This window comes from Haliotis rufescens, unplaced genomic scaffold, assembly GCF_023055435.1.
Source record: "Haliotis rufescens isolate VD_foot unplaced genomic scaffold, xgHalRufe1.0.p SCAF_43, whole genome shotgun sequence".
In the NCBI taxonomy this organism is placed as follows: Eukaryota; Metazoa; Mollusca; class Gastropoda; order Lepetellida; family Haliotidae; genus Haliotis; species Haliotis rufescens.
The window spans coordinates 2,545,980-2,567,109 of record NW_025964146.1 but is presented as its reverse complement, the minus strand read 5'-3'; the positions used below and the strand labels follow the sequence as shown (position 1 = coordinate 2,567,109).

Here is a 21,130-nt window from a genome sequence, read left to right as displayed (position 1 = left end):
GGGACGAGTTCGACGCGTTCGCAGAAGGAATCCACCGCCCCAAACACTTCCGGCGCTTCTTGATGCCCTTCAGCATGAATGGCAACACATCCAACAGCGTGTTATTGACAACTTGATTGCATCTATGGGTCGTCGGTGTCAAGCGGTGATTGATGCACGTTATGGGCACAACCGATACTGACATTTTCTGTACCCCTGTGACATTAACTGTATCGTGTACGTGTGTCTGTCTAGGTGACACGATTAATGTTTTGAACATTGTGTACATTGATCTTCAAACAGTGTTTCAATTATGGTGTCCTGTTTTGAAACAATCGCTTTATATTACATTTTGAAAGTCAGTGTCAAGTTGTTGTTTTTTTAAGAGTATATGTAGCGTTATCGTAGCCACGAGCGTCTCTCCAGTTCAGTAACGTCTTTGTGTGCGTGGCTGACAAGCCCCTGCAGTTCAGCAGTGCGTGTAGAGCAAACAATAACAGGCTGCCGTCTATGTAGCTCTATAAAACGTTGTCAGTGAAAAGAGTGTATTTAACATTCAAAGAAAGATGTCTATGTTACTCCTGACGTCATCCTAACTCCAGCCATGTCGAGGCTACTTACTGAATGATATATACATGTGATTCGACAATAACATTGTGACGGAAGAACAATTAATTGACAATCCTGGGCCTCTGTGTTATGCTGCAGGCGGTCGGGACGTGAGGACGTCGAGTACCCGGCGTATACCCGGCTTATACCCGGCTCGGTAGCAACACCCCTCAGTTTAGGTGGTCTCTGTACTGTAACCAACATGGCGGAAGGGGCGCAAAGGCATATTTTAGTAGTTATTAAAAACTTAAAATGAATTTCAAATGTATCCGAATGTAACGTTCACAAAGCCAGCCGTACTTCATAACACGGCAATCGCGGGTGAGTTACTTGTTGTATATACGTGCTTGTACAACTACAGATATACAATCCTAAAACGGACATCCAAACAAATCACTTGGCAAGACAAACCTGGATAATGTGTTGACGATTTCATGGATACTGGGATCAACAAAGAATGTAAACCTCCTTGATAAATGTTTTAGAGAAACGTTCCATAGAACGTCTGTGTTCAATGACTCCACGCCCCGTGCAGATCCGGGTAAGCATACATCTTTAGCAACCCAGGCTTGTCGTAAGAGGCGACTAACGGAATTGGGTGTCTGTGTTGCTGACTAAGTTGAGGCATGTCATTGTTGACTAAGTTGAGGCATAGATCGATGCGCATCATGTTTATCATTGGACCAGATTCGATTACTACCGTCATATAGCTGGAATATTGCCGAGAGCGGCGTTAAACAACAATCAAATCAAAATGTAATACGTATCAACACTCACCAGTCTGAAAACACTCACCAACTACGCAGTGTGGACGTGTTGAGTGGAGGGAGGAGTTACTGTGTGTGAACGTATGAAGATAACCGACTACCGTCCCAGCAGGGAGTCTGTATGGACTGCTGAGTCGCACAAATGGATTGGGTAGTCAACCGTTATGTATGTAATGTATGTATAACGTGTGTAAATCATGTAATCTCACCGTCCCAAGAAGAATTGGTATGTCTATTGTACCATGGGACCCTGGCCTTCAAGTACCGAAATATAGTTGCATGTCTCATGCAACTTATCTCATATAGTGCTGCCTGGTTAGGTGCTTTACCCTACACCATGTCTCATGTCTCATATAGCAGGGATGTGCTGCCTGGTTAGGTGCTGACCCTACACCATGTCTCATGTCTCATATAGCTGGGATGTGCTGCCTGGTTAGGTGGTTTACCCTACACCATGTCTCATGTCTCATATAGCTGGGATGTGCTGCCTGGTTAGGTGGTTTACCCTACACCATGTCTCATGTCTCATATAGCTGGGATGTGCTGCCTGGTTAGGTGGTTTACCCTACACCATGTCTCATGTCTCATATAGCTGGGATGTGCTGCCTGGTTAGGTGGTTTACCCTACACCATGTCTCATGTCTCATATAGCTGGGATGTGCTGCCTGGTTAGGTGGTTTACCCTACACCATGTCTCATGTCTCATATAGCTGGGATGTGCTGCCTGGTTAGGTGGTTTACCCTACACCATGTCTCATGTCTCATATAGCTGGGATGTGTTGCCTGGTTAGGTGGTTTACCCTACACCATGTCTCATGTCTCATATAGCTGGGATGTGCTGCCTGGTTAGGTGGTTTACCCTACACCATGTCTCATGTCTCATTTAGCTGGGATGTCCTGTCTGGTTAGGTGGTTTACCCAACACCATGTCTCATGTCTCATATAGCTGGGATGTCCTGTCTGGTTAGGTGGTTTATCCTACACCATGTCTCATGTCTCTTATAGCTGGGATGTCCTGTCTGGCTAGGTGGTTTACTCTACACCATGTCTCATGTCTCATATAGCTGGGATGTCCTGTCTGGCTAGGTGGTTTACCCTACACCATGTCTCATGTCTCATATAGCTGGGATGTCCTGTCTGGCTAGGTGGTTTATCCTACACCATGTCTCATGTCTCATATAGCTGGGATGTGCTGCCTGGTTAGGTGGTTTACCCTACACCATGTCTCATGTCTCATATAGCTGGGATGTGTTGCCTGGTTAGGTGGTTTACCCTACACCATGTCTCATGTCTCATATAGCTGGGATGTCCTGTCTGGCTAGGTGGTTTACCCTACACCATGTCTCATGTCTCATATAGCTGGGATGTCCTGTCTGGCTAGGTGGTTTATCCTACACCATGTCTCATGTCTCATATAGCTGGGATGTGCTGCCTGGTTAGGTGGTTTACCCTACACCATGTCCCATGTCTCACCTGTGAACAGCTGGCTGCGTGAATCGTGACTCACACCAATCCAATAGGTCATGTCGACCACCATGTTTCCCTAGTTCACGTGCCTTTCACAGGAGTAGGCGTTGCCTTATAGTCGGTTATGGATCGGTGCACCACCCAGGTATATGGATATGTAACAATTTATTTTGTATGAGGTTTTTGGTGAATGTAATCTTTTCTGTTCACTGTGGCTCTTGTCAGAGTCTTTATCAAAGTTGTATGTGTCCTTTGGTCTGACATCATCCTGACAAGAGATCTTTAAAAAAATGTTAGCATTCATTAAATTAATCGTTTTTAAGGACATTGAATTGATTGCTACGTTTAGATTGAAATATTTTGTATATAAATACTAGTAAATGATTGGTAGAATGCATGTGTAACTGATATTGTTCGTGGCTGTTCCTGTGAAGGGGGTTGAGGCAGCGTAACGCAATTGTCCTCTTGAGACCTGGGTAGAATCCGTCAAATAAAACTCAGTGTCTTCTTCTATTTTGGGGGTGGTTGGCTAGGGTGGTAGTAATGTAATGTATGATCGTTATTAAACTTACTACTTTAGGTCGAGGTCGACCACGAATCGCAAAAAGGCAACTGAATGGATCGGGTGGTCAGGCTCGATGGCTAGATCGCCTGATCGATAGCCTGGGCGTCGAACACGGGGGGAGGGGGGGGGGGGGGGGGGGGGGAGGGGGGCAGAGTCGTCAAAGGGTTTTCGGCCGGACAGCTTTCCCTCTCCCCCCTCTCTCTCTCCCCTTACCTACACACACCCACACCCACACCCCACTCTCCCCCTTATAAACATGCTACATCAATCGTATCTGGCCGGGACTCGATTATTTACAGCCGTCATATGGGTTGAATATTTCTGAATGTGACGTTAAACAATGATAAAAACAATAAAAAGAGATCCACATCTGTTGAGACCTTTACAATTTCTTGAATCAGCAATCACTCCACATATGGAAAAAGTATTTGTACCCTGTTCTTTCCCAATGTAAAGGGAAAGCCTTGTCGTCCAGTATAGTGAGTATGGTTTTACGCCGCTTTTAGAAATAATCCAGCAATATCCCAGCAAGAAACACCAGAAATGGGCTTCACATATGTACCCATGTGGGGAATCGAACCCAGGTCTTCGGCGTGACGAGCGAACGCTTTACCCACTAGGCTACTCCACCGCTCCTTCCAGTATATTGTAGTGCTAGAAGTGCTTGTTCTGTCTCCAGCAACGGGCATTTGACCTTTTCCTCGTTTGCAATGTCTAACTACAGCTTTGAAGCCGTGTAGTACTTTTGTGTTGACGGTTTACTTGTTACTGGGCGTGGTCCTGTGGAGGTCTTTAAGGTACAAAAGTCCTTTCTTCCTGGACACATGTGCATATTTCTTTTTCGGGATTTGCACAGAATCTATATTCCTTCTGAACATCTGTAGAAGAATCAAATTTATGGCTGACTGATCATACCGGTGACATTTCCCATACTTCCTGGTGCGAAATGAACACCAATATAGTTGTTGTGCCCCTGGATGACACATACAGTTTGGGTCCACGGCGCACGCCACCCACGGGTCCATTATTAGACGTCTTGTAAATGGCTGGTTGTGTAACATTATAAAACCGCTTTCAGATTCGTGGTAAACTGAAAAGTGGCATGGTTCAGTGTTGAAGTAGGAAAACATGTGCTTTGAACAATGTTGTGCAAATGGGTATGGCCATGGTGACATAAGCACACCTGTTTCCTTCAGCAAGTTGAACATTTCTCGGGGATTTCCTTTGTCGAATCGTGAAGAGGCGTCCAACCAAACTGTGTACTCAGCATTGTCAAAATGAGCCTGAAAATATAATTACATAAAACTTACTTATCTACTGATATTATTATATAACGCGGAGATTTCATATTTCTTAATAAATGTACCCTCGACAACACCACCACAGGGTAACAAGTCCCCAGCTCATTATGCTTGTAGTTAGAGCGCTGGTCAGGCCTTGCTATTGTTGTCACTGGCTTGTAGTAATAATAAATGGTCCCAGTAAATGCTTGCAAAGAATAATATAAGTTGTAGCAGGATCACGAGGGGTACATAGGGTTCTATGGGTCCCGCGTTAGGGTTTAGATAACCCTGTGTACCCCGAGTTATCCTGCTGCAACGAATTTATCTTACCGACATGTTTTAGAATGACACTTCCAGAGAATTAAAACACAATTAATATCGACAGAAAACAGCTGTTCTGTTGAGATGAAGTTAACTTTTGCTATGCCATATGACTTTCAAAGCTTCGAAGCAGGGTATCAAACACCAGAGTAAGGAATCAGAGGTCATTGCCAGAGAAGAATCATTCTCGAATAGCTAACGAAATAGATTCCAATGGGAGTGAAAGGCAAAATAGTCAAAATTGGTGTTGGCAAAACAGGGTAGGCATGTCCTACTCTACTTGTAGCACCCGCCACTACCACAATTTTCATTGAAATGTCAGATATTCATTTCTAGGATAATGTAGGTGTTGACATATGTTTCATTACAGTTTGTTAAATTCCTGGGAAGAAGCTCTGGTTTTATTGGTTAATCTTTATCACGTGATGAAACAATAAACTAAACACTGACGAAGCAACAGAAACTGATACGAAATGGTTTGTTCAAATAACGTGACTTAACACTGAACTCGAAAACTCAGTGGACACATGATCACTAATTGACCTGTCAGGTAAACAATATTTGACTTCGTCTGTCAGAAAGCAACACGACGTCTACGAGTGGCAATGTACTGCAATGTAACTGTAGAAGATCGAGACTGAATTGTAATTCTTATAAAATAACGTAAATAATAGGTGAATCTCTGTCAAGGCGGAAGGCCCCAACGACAGACATGTCACATTTACATATGTATGTTATCATATAGACTTTAATAAAGTATATTTAAAGCGTCAATGCAAGAGAATGGGCAGTCTTGATTATCCGATGGTACAGATTCCATTTGGCATAAAGAGCAAAATAGCTATGAAAATTTTATGAACGGTCCACTGAAAATCAGTGATGACACCCATTGTTCGCGAAAAGGGGCGAAATCTCCGCGAAATCTCGGAAAGTATTCTGCCTTTTATCAAAGCTGTAAATACCAATACCATCAGAGGAATAACCCAGTGTGTGCCTGGGAGAGATTTATGTCTATGACTTTACCTGCATAACGATTGGCTTCCACGTGTAACACTTCAAGTAGGAAAACCGATCAGGCAGCAAATTAAACGGGTATCGTTTTATTTCAGCCCTTCCATATTTCTCCAGCTGAAAATATTTCATATAAAAATCAACATCAATTTGCTTGAATTAATAATTTGTAAATAGGTGTCCAACTCGTTTCTGTGTGAGTATATTTTCTATAATTGGCTTTATTCAAAACAAATACAAAATGATCAAAGATTAAAGTTTGATTACTATAGAGAAATGAAAAAAATCGGTCACAATTTACTTTTTGCTTTGGATTTTCCATTTAGACATATGGGGACAGAAGATAAATATGTATTTCACTGTATTGATTAACATGGTAGTTTCCTCTTTGCAGATAATATAACTGTTATAACAAAAATCACATTTGCTGTAGCTACAACTGCTACAACTAATACTACTTCTACTATTTCTACAACTGTTAGACCTACCAACAACACTACTACTTCAATTATTTAATTCATATAAGTGCAATAATCTTGAACCTGACGTTAAACCCCATTCCACCTCACCTCACTTTGGTGAGGGGGGCACGGGTGGCCCAGTTGTCTAAGGCGCCGCGATTCGCTGTGCAGAGTTGCGTCCCTTGGACACGCCAGAAACCTATGATTGTGGGTTCGAATCACAGTTCGCCCAGATTATGTTTCTAGGTTTGTCAGCACCATACCCGTGCTCGTGGGTTTCACCGAAGTGGTAAACGTCTAAGACATGCATCACTTCGGGCTTTCTTCCCACATTAAGCTGACACGCCGTGATATAACTGGAATAATGTTAAAGGCGGCGTTAAACCCAACTCACTCACTCACCCACTCACTTTGGTGAATGTCCCCTCAAAAGCAAGGCTTCAGTTATGCTACGTGGACTTGAATTGTTCAGTTCTCGAATGTAGTCCGACTTGATGTCTTGTCAAGTGGTGTGGGTCACATTGGATAACTGGTGGATATGTCATCAGCGGAGTCCTGTACTTTTCTTTACAGTTTAGCCACACATGCCCTGTCGATGGCATTTATAAGTCATTGTCAGCAATAAAAGATTCCACAATATTGTCCCTACGAAGCGGAGCATTGTCGTCTTGGAATACATAGTCATTTGTGGGCAATGTCTTGCTATTACAGGCAACACATTACTGTCAATGATGTGGATGTACTTTTGAGCGTATATGTTGCTGACAACAGGCATTGGGATGACAATACCATGGAAACGTTTGCTTCGGAACGCCATCAACCTTTACTTTTGTGTTCGAGGAGGACACAATGAGTCGTTATCTTTCCGCAATATAGAAACACGTTATTGTATCATCACCTGACTTTACCAACTGTAGTTCGTGTCATCCATCGACACCACAGTCTTTTCTCTCTTCACCTCAATGACGACCATTTTCCTTTAAGAATGCGCCGGTAAAATCCTTCAAAATGCAATACTCGCCGAACAGTCCTCTAAGAGTCAGATTGGTTCCTCCCCGAATTAATTATCCCCCGTCCCAACGCAGTTCGCGGGGGATATAGAAACGGGCTCCGTCTGTCCTTCCGTCCGTCTGACACGTTCCATTCCGGAGCAGAACTCGGAAACCATAGGATATAACTTTACAAATCTTGGTACACACATTCACCATATGGTGTATATGTGTCTTTTGCCATTTAGGTTTTCCCTGCATTTTGAATGTTTTTTATTTTATTTATTTTTTGAAAATTTTCAGTGGATTTCATGTCCGGAAAAGAAGTCGGAAACTATTAAAGACTTTATGAAATTTGGTACACACATTCACTATATTGTAAATATGTGCCTCTTACTTTTTATGATTCCCCCGAATATTTCTTTTATTTTACATGAATTTTATTAGTTTGGACATAGCACTGATATGAATGAAAGCAGTGGGTTTCATTTCCGGAGCAAAACTTGAAATGTTTTTTGGGGTTTTTTTTCCCATTAAGATTACCTTATGAAACATAGTACACACATTCACAATATTATGTCGATGTGCCTTTGGTATTTATGATTCCCCCAATTATTTTGTTGTTATATTTTTGTAATAAATTTAGACTTGAATAGAAGCAATCTTAACAATTTTACCTCACTTCTGGTGTGTACGTCTCCATGACACTTTGTACAATATCAGTCTAAGACTGTTAAAGTCTGTTAATATTTGAAAGTTATGTTTTATTTTCTTATTTCCATTAAATAACACACCAGCAGACACTGCAACAACAACAGAAAAGATTCATAGTAACTCCCGTAAAGGTATATCTGCAACAATACCATCCTGTATAACAATGTTCTACAATCCACGATATCTAAATGAGTGAATTGTGCAGTGCTCATGGATACAAACTATTCTTAGCCTTCATATACTGGTAGATGGTTATAACCTGTGTTTATCATTACAGCAGATATCTGTACAATGTTTATGGAGAGTCATATACATCAGCTCTTGTATTGAACCTCTTCCACAAGCAGGTGGACCAACCAATGTCACATTTGTTTGCACATAACATTGTCTTTAGGATTGGACAATGGACGTTGGATATAGATGACGTCTTGTTTCACTTTTTGTTCCACGTGTAATGTATCTCAAAGACCTCCTTCTGTTTTTCTTGGCCATACTGGACAACCGATCGCGGTCTGTCAACGATTACCTCCTTGCGTTTCCCGAGTTCATCACCACTGATTCTGCGCGACGAAATTGTGCAACATCCTATTCACTGTTGACTTAAGTATGACTTCGATCTATAACCTTCTTGTAATTTCATAAATATACTCTATTCGCTTGATTTTCGACCCAACTTCAGTCCTTGAACATTCAGTATCAAATGAAGGGCAGAAGATATCCTCTATGACATCACGTGATAGATACGTGATGAGTGAGTGAGTGTGTTGGGTTTAACGCCGCTTTTAACAATATTCCAGTTATATCACGGCGTGTCAGCTTAATGTGGGAGGAAAGCCCGAAGTGATGCAGGTCTTAGACGTTTACCACTTCGGTGAAACCCACGAGCACGGGTATGGTGCTGACAAACCTAGAAACATAAGAAACATTCGAACCCACAATCATAAAGTTCTGGCGTGCCCAAGGGACGCAACTCAGCACAGCGTATCTTGGCGCCTTAGACAACTGGGCCACCCGTGCCCCCTAGACACGTGATGAAACGAACACGATGCCAAATAAAAAAGGTGAGACAAGCTATCACGAAAAACAAAAAAATAGCTGCCGCAGAAAAGCGTGAATTGTACGAATAAAATGCTGTTGCAACCACCACTACCTTTCTAATCTATTACCACTAGTTACTTCTACATACTACGATTTATAGCACTACTGTTACTACATTTGAAACACGTCTACTTCTATACATACTACAACTTCCTTAAACTATAACTACTGGTTCAATCGGCTTCGTTTTAGCTTACTTAGTTGCATTTTCTACCTTCGATTCTCTTATAATGAAAGGTTGCTTACCAGTTTGACCTGACTTCTGTTCAGCCCCATGTCGTAATAATAGAAGGAGTAGTTGCTCAAATGAGGGAAAATGTATTTGTCCAGAGTCATGATCATCTCCTGGGATTCATCAAAGTGATCCGCTGACGCTGCCGTGACAAAAGCATATTTCCTCCTCTCCTGTATGTTGAAAACATCCTTTATCCTTCCCAGTGCCCCCTCTTGTAGTTTGGTTACAGGTGTAAGAATATTGCGGATGTTTTCTAGACTGTCAGCCGCCGGAAGCGGGTGTTTGCAGGCAGCTGTATCATTGCACATGTCCACTGAAAAGTTTATAAAAATTAGAAAGATTATTTGCAGTTTTGATTGCCTGGTCAAGGCTCATTAATATAGCTTGAATATTGTGGAGTGCAACAAGTTCAACAAAACAAACACATAAACAAAAGGATTTTTTTTTTAAATACACAAGTGTTTAGTGATGTGTATTGTGCCTTTCGTGGCTGTATTTAATTATGGATTCATAATAATTTGAACCTTACATGCTTTCTTTTCCTTGCCTGTACACCGTGGAAAGGGAGGCAACTCTGACCAAATCTTCTTCTGCTTCAGAGCTGCAATTCATAGTGAGTGAGTGAGATTGATTTTACGCCGCTTTTAGTAATATTCCAGCAATACCACGGCGGGGGACACCAGAAATGGGCTTCACACATTGTACCCATGTCGGGAATCGAACCCGGGTCTTCCGCGTGAAGAGCGGACGCTTTTACCACTAGGCTACCCGACTGCCCAACAACTCAGAGGAAAATGGTAGTGATACAGAATGTTTCTGAAATATCTCTTGATTTTCAGATTTCATTAAGTGAAAAGTTCATCGGATCACAGATAAGTTGAAACAGTGCCACGGAGTAATATGCAAAAGATTAAGTTAATGCTGTTCAGGCGACGGTTAAAGCAGGGGGCCGATTAAAGCAAAATAGTTGCCGTAAGTAGAATACAGGCTTACATTCCTCTGAAAATCTGTTTGAAACAACGGAAAGGCAGACCATCATTTCCAAGTTAGTTTCAATGTCCGATGCAATTCCCTATTTTGACTTATATGTTCCCGTGTTATTACAGGTGAAAAATTGACTTGCCTTTGCATGTGTTTGTGACGGGTGCCACCTGTGGGGCAGGATACGCTCAACTTTTCGCGAACACCTGGTATCATTACTATTTGATATTGATTCATAAACACATGCTCATGATATAGTCGGAATCGGAAAATCGACCCTGCTTTATGCAGAGAATATGGAAAGGGTTTTGTCGCTTTATTTAATTAATTATTCAGACTTTGGGGCTTCTGGATTGGAATGGGCCAAAGCAACTATTTTTGAGGTACGAGACGACTTCATGGATCGATGGTTGGTCAGGTTTGCAGATTGGTTCACACCTCTTACCTTTAGGAATACCTCAGAATGTTTTGGCCAAATTGCAAATAATTAAAAGGTACAATGTGTGGGATTAGAACACAATATGTATATGGGCATGTTTATACACTTCTTTCTGTCTACAAATGAACATGTTGTGGATATTTTGAATTTCCGTTATTAAATTAACCGTTTCTTTTATGAATTCGATTAGCTCACGAAATCTTACTTGCTACTTTCTGACGAAACATGTCCACCAAGAGTGTGACCTCGTCTCTGGAATGGACAAGCTGGTTGTCTGAAATCAAGGACGAATAAACATATGTTGACATTTATTTTCTTTTTCAGGCGGTAGGAATGAGTGAACACCACTACATGTAAATAAATGCATAAAATATCAGTAGACGGTGATCTCTTACCACGAGGAAGGATCGGACTGTGAATTTCAATGTTTATAAACCCTTACCATTTAATTTCTGTATATCCTCTGTATGTTTAGTTCTTGTTTGAAGACACAAGTGCTCAGTATCTGAAAATGCATTTGACAAAAACTCAGTAATGTATATCGTTCATGAACCTAACATACTATGTTCTTCAAGCCGCACATAATTGTTTGGCTTGGTTCTCATCACTGTCTTAAGACATTCATAGGTATATTATTAAATTTTATTTCAAATTTCGATTTCCTAACCACACAAAGCTAAACTTCCTTTTGCTTAATGAAAACAATTATATTATCAGATACGTTTACATTAAAATGTGCACTGAAAATAACAAACAAAATGCGTAACCGGAACGGAATTTCAAGTGCCAATTATTTTATTTAGGGTCTGTCGATGATAAGAAACATGCTTGTATTTGTGATCTCACGTTGTTCGTGTTTTTAAAATGGACTTTTAAAATGTGGTTTATTTCTGTAATTGTCAAACAGGATGAAGCTCCATGCATGGTTACTGGGAATAAACGCCGTTTGACCAATGACACGCTGATAACATTCAGCAGTACACATGGATACACTACTGATAATTATACCCTGGAATTTTCTTAGTCATAATACTTTCATGAACATTGGCGAATGTATTGCAATAAAATACATATTTTCAACAAATAGTAAAGTGTTTGTAAAGAACATTGAGTGATTTTACGCCACTTTCAACAGTATTTCAGTTACTTCATGGCGTGTTACCTTGATGTGGAGGAAAGCTTAATTAGAGTGAGTGAGTGAGCATGGTTTTACGCCGCTTTTAGCAATATTCCAGCAATATCACGGCGGGGGACACCAGAAATGGGCTTCACACATTGTACCCATGTCGGGATTCGAACCCGGGTCTTCGGCGTGACGAGCTAACGCTTTAACCACTAGGCTACCCGACCGCCCCGCTTAATTAGAAGTATATCACAGACGTTTGGTGAACTACACAAACCATTGGCTTGAAGGATCACAGTCAGTGCGAATCTGTGATTCGAACAGCGGATCCTGACTCGACTACGGGACGCAACTACTCCAACCTTCATAAAAGTACTAGTCATTACATCACTTACTCAACACATTCGATTTTCTTGTGATATCAACCACCAGCAGCAGGCCCAAGGAATACAACGTGCCAAGAAATATCACTGAAACTGACATTCAACAGATTATGTGTGAGGTGGATGTAAATATAACACCTCAACGCAAATGAATAATCAAAACAGATTCCAAAGGCGTAAAGGGAAAAATATATGAATGGATCGGTGAAAGCTGTGATGCCACAAAGTGTTCGGGGAAAGGCTAAGCATGTCCTGCCCTACTGGTCGCACCCCAAACCACCACTAACACCAAGTTTGTCTGTTGCCTGACGCCGCACAGCTGCACTGCTGCCATGCAACGACGGTAAATTCCACAGTGTGTAAAAGGCACAAAAGTGTTAACACCAGGTGTTCGCTAAAATAATACATTCGGGCGCGGTCATTTGTCATTGTTTTTTTTTGTCTGTTGTCCCTTTGAGGTGGATGCGGACTCCACTAAAATAAAAGACGCATGTTACTGTATTTGACATTAGCAAACATGGGAATTGATACAAACATTTCAGACGAAAATCAATTTCCCGAAATGCCCGCAATTTTCCAATTTCAGGAACCACTTACATTTTTATTTTCCACAACGAGCACCATTTCACAAAAGCTGTTCAATTATAGGAACGTGTTTCAGAACGTGGACTTGGCAGCTCTTGATGTTAATTCAACTGCGTGAGGCTGTAAAGATTCATCATACTGCTCTCAACCTGTAGATGATGGTGTCGTTGTACACAGCGATATGAGCGCTAAGGTGATCGTAACACCCATGCATTAACAAAGACTTACGACAGTCTTAGAGCTAAGGTGATCGTAACACCCATGCAATAACATAGACTTACGACAGTCTTAGAGCTAAGGTGATCGTAACACCCATGCAATAACATAGACTTACGACAGTCTTAGGGCTAAGGTGATCGTAACACCCATGCAATAACATAGACTTACGACAGTCTTAGGGCTAAGGTGATCGTAACACCTATGCAATAACATAGACTTACGACAGTCTTAGGGCTAAGGTGATCGTAACACCCATGCAATAACATAGACTTACGACAGTCTTAGGGCTAAGGTGATCGTAACACCCATGCAATAACATAGACTTACGACAGTCTTAGGGCTAAGGTGATCGTAACACCCATGCAATAACATAGACTTACGACAGTCTTAGCGCTAAGGTTGTTTTGTACAGCCAGCCATATAATCACAGGTGACTTTTCTACTATTGACAATAACAACATTCATCACTTATTCAAATATGGACCAACATATTGTGAGCAGCCTGCTACAAATTGGGATCACAACTTTAATGGATGCTGTGGAAGCATACGCAAAAAACATGGGCCAAAACAGAAGATGAACTTGCCACTGAGTGATGTTGTCATTGGAAAAATGCAGAAACAGAAAACATGGAAACATACTTGGAATTAACCAATTCTGATCCAGCCAGCTGCCATCCAAAGTCTGGCTGCCCCACATGAACAGTTTGTAGTTGTTTCCACCGACAAGGCCTCAAAACAAGTGTAAGGATATCTAAATTAATTGTTTGATCAAAGAACTTGGGATGAATGACACATCAAGTATTGCCAGATGTAAGACCAGTATCTTTTAACTGAGGAAGGAATCTGACAAAACCACGCATCGGTTCTGACATGACTCCAAAACCAGAAGCCACGTCCATTCCTCTTTTGAACTGGATTCCAAAGCTCCTTACAAATCCGTTCAAAGAGAGATTTATTGCTGCGTCTAGCAAATGTACCGTCAAATCCGTCTGAACGATTAACCATCATCCTTAGTACAATGAAGGAAGGACTTTATTAATGTCAAAACATTTACTTTTTCATGTTTTTGTACACCACTATGCCAATAGGTTATACGTCAAATTGACAGAGGCTTGATTCGTTATCCACTCCACGAACCACGCATCCCACCCGACAGAAAACAGGCGAGGGTGTTCTCCCTGTAGGACACCAGGGGGGAAGAAGGACATGGGAAAGAGCGGGTGAGTGCCAATTGTGTATCAGGACCATATAGTCGAGGGGAGTCGTCATGAATATATATTGAGATGCATATTTTTATTTTAGAATAAATCTATTTTCATTGAACTTAACACGAAGCACAGTTACTTTTTTCCGTTAGTATATACCATGTAATGGATCTCTCATCCGCGTAATCCCATATACGGATCTAGAATCATTACTTGATATATATAACAGTCTGACAAACAGGGGTGACGAGATTCAGCCTGTGTTAAGCAGTGTTAAGCAAGGATCAGACAAAACGCTTAAACTGCAGCCTTAGATAATATTATGATAGCTACCCGGAGACGGAGAAACTCAACAGCCATGGTCTACAACATGCAACTATGAAAGTGTTTCATTGCTTGACAAAGTTGTTATTGTGCCTTTTCTTTTTAATGCATATAAAACCACAGGAAGGTTAACAGTTTTGCTTATAATATCAAACGACATATAAAATTATCACCAAAGTGGCAGTATTATATTTATATCAACAATCGAAAGATGCATACAGAATATATACATACCATCTACACCTAGTTAATTATATTCATGAAAATGTTTTTATCCATGAAAGAGTCAATGAATGAAACTTACAAGAGTACTGCACTCCAGGGACTCTTTAGGTGGCCTCAGATGACAATCATCTTCCTACTTTGATATATACAGTGACATGACAGCCTTAATTAATATTATCGGTCGAAGTCAGTTCCCCTGTTGCATTTTGACCAACCTGCCACTTCTCGGTTCGAATCCACAGTCTAGATTTCACAGTAACCACTGTCAACAATGGTTACGAAATTTCTGAGACAAAACACATTAAACGGCCTTGAACTTGGGGTCAAATCATGGGAAGCTGGAGTCAATACTATGTACAGATTGTGGATAAAAACAAATGTAACAACATCTATGTCTTATCTTTCATTTAAGCTATCACAAGTCACTCTAAGATAATTGGCGTGGACTGAACAGCTAATTTAAACAGGGCACTATTTTCCTTCGGGTTTATGTTAAAACTTGTGGTATCTGTGGTCTGAGGCCAATCGAAGTATGACGTGTGTTCACCTGCGTCGCCTATGGTTTCGAAATCGAACGGAAGGAGTGACACATGTTGCCAAAGGTTTTTCAAACGGTTCCCGGTGGTGTATATTCAAAGGTAACATAGTCACGACATAGAGACGTCAACAGGGCACAATCTGCCCACTGAACTGTCCTTATCCTTGTCTCCATTCAACCATGAACTCCACACCCACTCGTGAAAAGGGCGTCAGTGGTGCACTCAACGGCCACCTTTGTGTAATTCCTGATACAGCAATTCAAGCATGAAGTGGACCTCATGGCTACATTTTATTTACAGAATTGAAAAGAATATATCGAGTCGGCAATCTTCAAACCTTCATTCATTCATTCATTCATTCATTCATTCATTCATTCATTTATTCATTCATTCATTCATTCATTGTCGAGTCGGCAATCTTCAAACCTTCAATGCTCAATAACAAAAGATCTATTTTGTGCCCAAATGCTACCAACGCCACTGTCAATATTAGCTGTTCTGTAAGCATATGCAACATCCTTCTGCTAAAACATATAATTTAGATAACTATATCAAAGAATATACTGATAGTGGTTCATTCTCAACTAAATCGGCTTGGCGAGCTCTTGCAATCAGACGTCTATCAGAGAATGAACAGTACATTTGGAGAGAGAGACTAGCACGCAGACTAAATCTTTCACGGTACTATAAAATATGCTTTCATTCTTTCTCGGTGCAGATGTCCATGACTTGACTAACGAATTTGATTACGATACTTGGCAAAGCATCATACTGTCTTTCTGCCACTTTATATGGAATTTTGAAGAAATACCATTTGTATATCTACTAGATACCTTACTGCTCTCAAAATGTACAATGTTTATTCATAGCGCTGTATAACATGATTTCATTGTTTATAGTCAAGTAATTTCATTGATTTATTGTAAATAATAAATTGCCTATGTAAAATCTTCGGATTCAACTCTGGAGGAAATATAGAAATTCATTCATTCATTCATTCATTCATTATCGAGTCGGCAATCTTCAAACCTTCGATGCTCAATCAACTAAATATTTGGGTCAAAACATTAACACTGCCCTCCAATGTGTTGCAAAACGGAAATATTTCATAAACGTTTCCATTTACTTATATACAGAAGAATCTCGTTTCTACACAACGTAATTCAAAATTCACGTAAGGTTTTTAGCTTCAACGATATCAGTAAAAAGGCTATCAATATCGCTGGATATTCTGTTCCATCACCTGATGGTGTGTTTTCTTCACTGGCCACCACCGTATGGCCGGAGTACTGTTGTGCCGCGTCTAGCAGCAAGCGCCTTTTATGTAAATTGTGTGAGTTGTGTGAGTTGTGTGAGTGGCAGGTGCTACCGGTAGCTTATGACATGATTACCCTTTCGCCAACACCTGGTGTCATTTCTGATTTTCAGCAATCCATTCATATTATTTCACCTACATTGTGCCTTTTACGCCATATGGAATCTGTTTCGGCGGATAAGTGAGAGTGGTTATTCTCTGGCGTTGACGTTAAATTATATCTAAGATCAATTTAACTGCGTTTTAGGCAATGTAAGTGTAGATATATGGCATGTGCTTTAGGCAGGGTGAGTGTAGAGATATAAAATGTGCTTTAGGCAGAGTGAGTGTAGAGATATGAAATGTGCTTTAGGCAGGGTGAGTGTAGATATATGACATGTGCTTTAGGCTAGTATATGTAGATATATGACATATGCTTTAGGCAGGGTGAGTGTAGATATATGACATGTGCTTTAGGCAGGGTATATGTAGATATATGACGTGCTTTAGGCAGGGTGAGTGAAGATATATGACATCTGCTTTAGGCAGGGTAAGTGTAGAGATATGAAATGTGCTTTAGGCAGGGTATATGTAGATATATGACATCTGCTTTAGGCAGGGTAAGTGTAGAGATATGAAATGTGCTTTAGGCAGGGTATATGTAGATATATGACATCTGCTTTAGGCAAAGTGAATGTAGATATATGACATGTGCTTTAGGCAAGTATGTGTAGATATATGACATGTGCTTTAGGCAGGGTATGTGTAGATATATGACATGTGCTTTAGGCAAGTACGTGTAGATATATGACATCTGCTTTAGGCAGGGTATATGAAGATATATGAAATGTGCTTTAGGCAAGTACGTGTAGATATATGACATCTGCTTTAGGCAGGGTATGTGTAGATATATGACATGTGCCTTAGGCAGGGTAAGTGTAGATATATGACATCTGCTTTAGACAGGGTATATGTAGATATCTGACATCTGCTTTAGGCAGTGTAAGTGTAGGGATATGACATGTGCTTTAGGCAGGGTATATGTAGATATATGACATGTGCTTTAGGCAGGGTATATGCAGATATATGACAGGTGCATTAGGCAGTGTAAGTGTAGGGATATGAAATCTGTTCTATATGTAGATATATGACATGTGCTTTAGGCAGGGTATATGTGGATATATTACATGTGCTTTAGGCAGGGTATATATAGATATATGACATGTGCTTTAGGTAGGGTATATGCAGATATATTACATGTGCTTTAGGCAGTGTAAGTGTAGGGATTGCTAATACATGGGACAGACTATTTGATAGGATTATCTTTGTAAGAAAATAATCTGTTTCCGACCATGCTTAAAAAATAGTACGTTTTCCTCCTGGTATGCCCTCCTAACCCAGTTGTTTCGTAAACATGTTCTAAAATAATGTGTTGTGAGACCAAACATAGAGACACAAACCACACACCCACAATATTATATAGAGGGTGTTTTAACTTCGGATATAAGGTTATTGTTTATTAATGTTATTGACATTTTAAAACTTGACACATCAGTGACACAAATAATGTTCGATGCAATTCCCTATTTTGACTCGTTCTGTATGTTCCTGCGTTTTTCAGATGAACAAGTGACTTGCCTGTGCATGTGTTTGTGACGGGTGCCATCAGTGGGGCATGATACGCTCACCTTGATTACAACTCCTGGAATAATCGTTATTTAACCGCGCTTCGCAAAACATCTTCAGAATCGTACAATGAACTCAGCTTTTAGCAGAGATTTCTTATGAATATGGAACTGGTTTGAATAACCAAATGTGTAACATACCATAGGCAATCCTGAGACGTCCCATTGTGATCTAGGGTCTTCTCCTTTCAAAAACCTGTGAAAATGAGAGCAATGAAAATCTCAAACATTTCTACCACTATAGTTATGTATGAACAAAATACCTGGAAGCAGAAATATATTAGTGTTGTTTTAATGTATATGTTTTGCTGTTTGTCATGATTACTGTCATCTGAGTGTGCAAACAGTTCCGTATGTCTTTCTGCACCTGAACCTAAGGACTTTAACAGTTGACGTAACGCTTAATGTGTGTGTGTGTGTGTGTGTTTGTTTGTTTGTTTGTTTGTTTGTGTGCGTGTATTTTGTTGTTTAACGTCACACTCAGCAAAATCCCAGATGTATGATGAATGGTAATCGAGCCTGCGTATTGTATATGTCAGTATCTGCACCTGAACGTGACCTTATGTCTTTTATGTTTGCTAATTGTTTTAAAGTCAGCTTAATAGGACTGCCAATGTTAATTGTTAATGTTAAACCTTTGCAAACTTTTGTCTTCATATCTCACAATAAGTAAGGTATGTGTGTTTGTTTGTTGTTTAACGCCGCACCCAGCAATATTCCAGCTTGACGACGGAGGCCTGTAAATACATTTGTAATCTGGATCAGACAATGCAGTGATTGAAATTGTGAACCTCGGGGTACGCAGACACGCAATGAACCGAGTGACCAAGCCATGGGTCGCTGAGCATCAATGGATATTATCTTAACTATATTGACACCTTCACAATATCAATTTTGGCACTTCTTTCATATTTGTTGACATGACAAAGAAACTGACAGCTGGATATGATTTGTTTGGGATAACTTATGTCCCAAGTGTCTAACGAGTGACGGATATACATAGAATGATGTAACTATTATCAGATTCTCCTCCTCCAAGTTTCTCATCGCAGTGTCCACATCCCCTAACCAACCATACGCAATCAGCTGTAGGCAACTGGACATCACGTGATTACCGTTCCACCCTGTTCATGACATCTACATCTAGGCATTGTTTAGAAAAAATATTACTTATAAAAACTATGAAATATTGCACAACACCAATGTATGTCTCCTTAAAGTACAGCAACATGTTAATAGTTGCTAACATTTTTCTCATTGTGTATACCTACATATGATTAATTGTATATATTAATCATAGTATATTGCACGGGTCAATGTTTTGCAGTACATGAATATATTTCGGGCAAAGACCTTTATACTGAATAAAACTGTTTCTCTGCTCGTCTGTCTATCTATTCGTTGTTTTTTGGAAAAGAATTCCATTTTTTCCCCTTTCTGTTGTGAATAAGGAGCTTTGTATCATAGCTGGGCTTCTCCCTATACGACGATCGTTGGTATAAATGATATGTGGAAGCAGATTAATGGTATCAAACTACGTTTTAGGCTGAGAAAGTTCATCTATTCCAAATAATTTACTGATATGTGATATGCCGATGAAAGAACATGTAACTATAACCTAATATGTAACCTAATTCCAAATGTCGTTTTCTACCTTCCATAGGGCATAAAGGGCGACATATTGAAGATATTATCATATGAATGGATACTGGCAATGGGTGAGGTGGCGGGAAAACGCTATGTACCAAGAACCATGAAACTTGATGTTCATGAACTATATGACACTTGAAAACTTTTACCCTCTTCTGCATCAAGAGGAGGGGAGGAATCATAAAACAATTACTTACTTCTGTTAATATATCCTTCCATGGACGACATCGTCGCACCAGCACGATCTTTCCCTGACTGGAGGCGAGGCCTTCACGACACCGTCTTGTTCCAGGTGACTTGGTCGGATACCCGGCAACTTGGTCAACACAAAGGATAACGCTATTCCTTTATGTCTTCTTTTCATCAAAGGGTTACTCCCTAACACAACCTGGGTGTACTTAAATAGGTTCGTGCCACTTTGAAGCTAAACATACTGTGTGTACAATGAAGAGCTAGGTTACCTGTATATTTAACCGCGCTATATTGAATTTTGAACTGAACGCGCGGCATGAGAATTTAATGTGAAATGTGAAATGTACATTTGCTAATCTCCATTCTATCGAGACTTAATAAAACGCGAACTCTTTGGTGTTAGAAAATATATTGAGTGAAGCGAATGGGTTGAGTCCAGTTTTTTGAGTGGGTTGTCGATCTGAATTACGGAATCACCGACAACAGCCTGTAAACAGAACATAGCGCTCTATATACTCAAGCAGTTTGTTTACACCGTTATACTTCACACTAACTTATGACAGGCACTGAAAGCATGGAGCACGACAATTTCGTAAGTTAACATGAGGCGGACACCCCTAAAGAAAACTAAGCAAGCCTTGCAAAGTTTTAATTCTACACTTCACGTCACTATTATGACGTCATATCGCTGGGTGCGACGCAAAAAATATGATGTCACCGTCGTACAAAGAAAAGCAACAAATAACAAGCTCTCTGATGTCCTCAAAGCTTGAAATACATTCTCT

General features: G+C 40.4%; 2 protein-coding genes across 2 annotated transcripts in view; both read right to left on the bottom strand.

The window, feature by feature from the left end:
* LOC125371605 overlaps nucleotides 1–1,488 on the bottom strand; it is a 30,731-nt gene extending 29,243 nt beyond the window's left edge. Inside the window, exon 1 of the mRNA XM_048382989.1 lies at nucleotides 1,366–1,488. The gene's annotated coding sequence lies outside the window, so the exon portion shown is untranslated. The remainder of the gene's footprint in view (nucleotides 1–1,365) is intronic.
* A 2,180-nt stretch (nucleotides 1,489–3,668) lies between these two features.
* Nucleotides 3,669–20,437, bottom strand: LOC124151165. The gene is made up of 9 exons (XM_046523523.2): nucleotides 20,351–20,437; nucleotides 18,645–18,699; nucleotides 12,438–12,518; nucleotides 11,362–11,424; nucleotides 11,125–11,193; nucleotides 10,029–10,100; nucleotides 9,511–9,812; nucleotides 6,015–6,119; nucleotides 3,669–4,670 (listed from the first exon to the last, which is right to left on the bottom strand). The coding sequence occupies exons 2-9, from the start codon at nucleotides 18,667–18,669 to the stop codon at nucleotides 4,146–4,148; spliced, it is 1,242 nt and encodes a 413-aa protein (XP_046379479.2). The 5' UTR covers nucleotides 18,670–18,699; nucleotides 20,351–20,437; the 3' UTR covers nucleotides 3,669–4,145.
* Between the last annotated feature and the right edge of the window lie 693 nt (nucleotides 20,438–21,130).